We start from the raw sequence: 5,641 nt of genomic DNA, 5'->3' as shown, positions 1-5,641 counted from the left end.
AATGGCAAACTGTTCTAGTATCTCAAAAAAAAAAAACCACAAATGGAGTCACAGAATCAGATGTGACTGAACAAATACCTGGAGATAGAATTGCCTAAGTTCCATCTTTGTAAACTTTCAAAGGTTAGATCTATTAGAGGTCCTCCCTAGCAACCAGGGTCAATAGAGAGCACAAAGACAAAAAAGTAGCTATTGGCAGGCAGAGGAAACACCTATAGACAAGAGGTTAAAAAGGCATTGACCCAAGGTCCATGGCAGCTTAGAGGATTGGGCCCCTCCTGAAGAAGAGCAATGGATACCAGAAAGGCACTAATCTTTGGATCCCAACAGAGACTCCACCTAAAGGGAAATTCATGAGGGCTCCACAAAGGAAGAAAAGGACCTCCTGGGTCAGGAGTTTAGAAATAATACTAAATCTCATGTAATCTCTATATCTATGTTTACTTTAAGTTTGAGCCCTCTCTCCCCCAGAGACCTTATAAATGCAGGGGAAGTATTCATCCCCCCAGTTATAAGGAGGATATTTTTGTAACTTGCGCCCCTGCTATACATTTTGAGGAAATACCCTTTTATAAAAGTGAATAGGATTCCACTGAATAATATTATTATCCCTAATATTAATTATAATCCCTACTATTAATTAGGGAGTATACCTTGTGGTGACTCATGAGTATCCATCTTAGAAGCCCACAACCCCTGGGGCTAGATCTAGAACCTTGAGGGGAGCATTAGTATTCATCACTCTGGGAATATAATTTGCCAATACCAATAAGTGTTAAGAGAGACAGTCAAGAAGAATTGCAACATAAGGAAAAGGTAGGGGTTGAACCCATCTCCTAATCACAAAGTCATCTTTCTAGCAATGCTGCTATGATGCTTCAACACATACTGCCTTTTGTAATATTTCATATAGAGGGAAAAGAAACTGTGAGAGAGATAGGAAAAATGTCACAAACTTCCTTTCATAAATAAAATAAGGTTGAGAAAATTTAATTTACTTCTTAAAGTCATATTGTTTATAAATGGTATGCTCAACAGTAAAAGGCTCATCTTGTGAATTTACATGAAAAGCTCTTTCATAAACATCATAGGGAAGAAGTATTGCAAAACCAGAAGTCAATGTCAAAATTGACATTCAGAATTGAGACCATGTAGTTTTCTGAGAAAGACAGAGACAGATATAGACAGAGAGAAGAAACAGAGACAGAAAGATGGAGACAGAAACAGACAGAAACAGAGAGATAGTGAGAGAAAAAATAAAAAGAACATTCGCTTGGAGAGCACGAGGCATCATGTTTGGAATTTAAGATTTCTGATGGCCAGGCATTTGGTCACAACAAACAATAGCACATTCCCAGGTCCAAGGCTCCTCCCCATCACTGTGAGGATGTTGGTCTGCTAATGAGTCTCCTTAAGGCATCCTTTATCTCCTTGTTTCTAAGGCTATAGATGAAAGGGTTCAGCATGGGAGTGATCACAGCATACATCACTGAAGTGATTGAATTCTTCCAGGAAGAATGAGCTGTTGAAGAACTCAGGTACACTCCAAAAGCTGTGCCATAGAATAATGAAACAACACACAAGTGAGATCCACAGGTGGAAAAGGCTTTATACTTTCCCTCAGGTGATGGAACTCTCAGAATGGAAGAACAGATCTGAGTATAAGAGAAAATGATCCCAGTAAGAGGGACAATACCCAGCAAGCTGGTTGCAAAATACATCAGGATGTTATTGATGAAGGTGTCAGAACAAGACAGTTTAAGAACCTGACTAAGATCACAGAAGAAATGTGGGATGTTGTAGTCTTTGCAGAAGGAGAGGTGCATCGCCATCATGCTGTGGAGGAGGGAGATTAGAAGACTTACAATCCAAGACAATAGAACCAACAGACCACAGAGATGTGTACTCATGATGGATACATAGTGCAAAGGGTGACAAATGGCCACAAAGCGGTCATAGGCCATCACAGTGAGGAGTAAATTGTCCATACAAGTAAAAACCATGAAGAAGTACATCTGGGCAAGGCAGCCAGCATAGGGGATGACCTTGCTGTGCATCATGATATTTTCCAGCATTTTAGGCACAGTAGTAGATACCAAACACAAATCCACAAAGGACAAGTTGGAGAGAAAGAAGTACATGGGGGTGTGGAGGTGGGAATTGGAGCCAATAGCCAGCATGATGAGAAGATTTCCAACCACGGTGACCACGTACATGCTCAAAAACAACCCAAAGAGGGGCATTTCTTGCTCTGGCTTCTCGGAAAATCTCAGAAGGAGGAATTCTAAACTATGTGTTCGATTTAGTGGTTCCATGTGGATGATAGGTCTGTAGGAAAGAAATAGAAGAACAGGAAATGGAAATACAGACATCCCACATAATAAAGAGAATCTGCAACAGAGACTTGGAAGACTTTTGATTTCGACTGCAGATATATCACTTAATACTTCATGATCTTAAACAAGTTAATTCTCTCAGTCTGTTTCTTCACCTAAAAATGAAAGCTCTGGATTAGGAAATCAGAGGATGGATTAATCCCTTTCTATTCTTACATTCTATGAAATTACATTAGTCACATTTATAATATGCTATTATATAATATGGGAAAGCTAAGTGTTGTAATGGATAGAACGGGGGCCTGAAGTGAGGAAGACTCATCTTCCTGAGTTCAAATATGACCTCAGACACTTACTGGCTTTGGGACTCGGGGGCAAATCACTTAACTCTATTTGCCTCAATTCTTCATATGTAAAAATGATCTGGAGAAAGAAATGACAAACTACTCCAGCATCTTTGTCAAGAGAACCCAACAAGACCCAAATGGGGTTATGGAGAGTGGTACACCACTGAAGTGACTGAACCAGAACAACAAATTATATAAGTAATATACAAAAACTGCTTTCAGGATCTGCGCCCTTTGACTTTGTACTCTTAAATCAGAGCCTGATATATCCAGCTTCAAGAGCCCTCCATCGTGGGAGCAATAAAATGGCAGAACAGTGGAGTAGGTTCATTTTACAATGGATAAAATTTCAGGACTAAGAGGCAAGAAACAACTAGAGCAGGGATTCTTAACATTGATAAGTAATAGACCCACTTGGAAATCTGGTAAAGCCAACGGAGATTCTTCTCAGAACTTTTTTATTAGTATAATTGAAAAAAGGCTAAATTTCAGTTGGAAACTGGGAAAATGAAGATGTAATTTTTTCCCATCCAAGTTCACATACCCCCATGAAATGTATCCAAAGTCATCCTCCCCCAACAGGAGACAATGATTTTTAATTTAATAACTCCTGAAATCGAGCATTTAAAGAATTTAAAGAATTTTATTTAAATTTAAATTTAAATAATTACCATTTAAAGAATTACCCATCCTTACAATAAAAAATATCATCATGGGAAAAGCAGACAGAGACAAGAAGCTAGAAAAATGAACAAAACTATGAAATCAAGGTCAGTCCTACTTCAGTCTTGGATCCGGAAAGTGAGGCAATGCCAGTAGAGTCCAACATGCCCAAGTCCAACAATGCATGCACAGAACAGTTTGGTTCAAATGATGCATTCATCATGCTGCCATTTTTGGAGGTTCAGAACAGTCAATAAAAATTTATTACTACATGTCAGGCATAGTGCTAAGCTCTGGGTAGAATGAGAATCAATGTGTGGAAATTAGAGAGGCAGATTTGGGCTCCACACCAGGAAGAAATCTTTATCTAGTCTATATGTCCATTAAATGAATAGGCTTCCTCAGGAAGTTGTGAGCTTCTGCTCAATGGAGGTCTTCAAACAGACACTAAATGAACATCTGTCAGGGGTATTATTTGTCTGTCAGGTTTGAAATATCAATGTTATCTTTGACTCCATCCCTTTAATTATAATAATAACAATAGCTAAAATTTATGTCATGATTTAAAATTTGCAAAGCATCTTTAAAATATTGTATTTATTGTTTATTATTTTTATAACATTTTATTTTTAATATAAAAATAAATTTTCATAATAATAGAATATTGCTTATTAAAATGATATATTTATTAAAATATTATATCATTTGATTCACACATAACTTAGGAAGTAAATACTATTATTATCTCCACCTTACAGAGGAAGAAAATGAGGCAGGCAGAGAGGTTAAGTGACTTGACCAATGTCACACAGCTAGTAAAGCTAGTAAGTGCCAGAGGTCCCATTTGAATTCAGACATTCCTGACTCCCTGGCCAACATTCCATACACTAAACTAAATAGCTATTTTGCATAGATCTAGGTGGACTGATACATAATAAAATAAGAAGTAAGAGAGCAATAGGTGGAACAGGGCATAGAATGCCAGTCTTACAATGAGGAAGATTCATCTCCCTGAGTTCAAAATCTAGCCTCAGACAAGTACTTCCTACCTATGTGTCTCTGGACAAGTCACTTAATCCTGCCTGCCTCAGTTTCTTCATCTATAAAATGCTTTGGAGAAGGAAATGACAAACCACTCTAGTATCTTTGCCAAGAAAACCCTAAATGGGGTCAAGAATAGTCAGATGCAGCTGAAAAAAACAATTAAACAATATTTACATAATGACTAAAACAAAATCCATGAACTCAAGGAAAGTTGAAATCTGAGTAAAGGAAAACCAGTGAAGAAAGGTCTAGCAGAAGAGATAATAAAGCATTCGTCCTCCTTCACTACAGAGAAAAATGTGATGGTTAGATCAGAATATTACTTCCCTTGTCAGATAATAATCTCTGCATTCCAGGCTTTTGCTTATTTTTTTTTGTCAAATTAGGGGAGGAAGTGTTCCTTCTGAAATAGAGTGGTAAGAAGGCTCATCCTATTCTCCTTAATCTTAATCTTTCTCTCTGAGACTCTTCCTCCTAAATTATACCACATATATAATTGTTGTCCCTCTCCCCCACTACCTCTACCATTAAACTGTAAGCTACCTAAGACCATTAACTGTGTTTTTCCTTCCTTTGGATCTCCAGCACATAGCACAGTGCCCAGCACTGAATAAATACTGGTTGACTGACTAAAATGACTGTGATGTCAAAATAAGAGGCATCAGTAATATGTATTTTTTTAATATCTAAGAGCCAGAGGGGACTTTAGAGTTTGGATTATCAGAACCAGAAGAGACCCTCCAGCAAAAAAAATATAAAATGTCAGAGCCAGAAGGAACCTTAAGGATCATCTCCTCTCCAATCCCCTCTATTTAGCCATATAAAAAACAAGCCCCAGAGAGGAGCTACAGTTTGCCCGACCTTTTAAACACTGAGACAAAACCCAGGTCATGGGATCACACATTTAAATCTATAGGCAGGGGTATATAGCCAGAGCCAGCTCCAACCTGCAAGAACCAACTGTTAAATTTTCAATGTGAGCATTTGGACCTCAGAAATCATCCAAGTTAAGTGCTAGAAATCAAAACTTGACTTATTGTTTTCTTGATTATCTAGACTTAGGAAAGTGATGGAGGAATGTTAATAAAACAGATGATATTTAAAGGGTAAAGCATATACTTTGGTTTGGTATTTTATTCATAGAGCTAGTTGCTAAACATTGACCAATGCATTACTGGCTATAAAGGACGAGAGAGAGAGAGAGAGAGAGAGAGAGAGAGAGAGAGAGAGAGAGAGAGAGAGAGAGAGAGA

The 5,641-nt window shown here is 37.8% G+C and overlaps 1 protein-coding gene across 1 annotated transcript; it reads right to left on the bottom strand.

The window, feature by feature from the left end:
• Window positions 1-1,376: 1,376 nt before the first annotated feature.
• Window positions 1,377-2,315, bottom strand: LOC123232165 (olfactory receptor 7A10-like). The gene has a single exon (XM_044658536.1). The coding sequence runs from the start codon at window positions 2,313-2,315 to the stop codon at window positions 1,377-1,379; it is 939 nt and encodes a 312-aa protein (XP_044514471.1).
• Window positions 2,316-5,641: the final 3,326 nt, after the last annotated feature.

This window comes from Gracilinanus agilis, chromosome 1, assembly GCF_016433145.1.
Source record: "Gracilinanus agilis isolate LMUSP501 chromosome 1, AgileGrace, whole genome shotgun sequence".
NCBI classification, from domain to species: Eukaryota; Metazoa; Chordata; class Mammalia; order Didelphimorphia; family Didelphidae; genus Gracilinanus; species Gracilinanus agilis.
The sequence above is the reverse complement of the archived record's forward strand: the minus strand, read 5'-3'. Positions and strand labels throughout refer to the sequence as shown.

What these genes read in the sequence shown, in the direction of transcription:
- LOC123232165 (XM_044658536.1), bottom strand. Translation starts at nt 2,315, where the DNA reads ATGGAACCACTAAATCGAACACATAGTTTAGAATTCCTCCTTCTGAGA.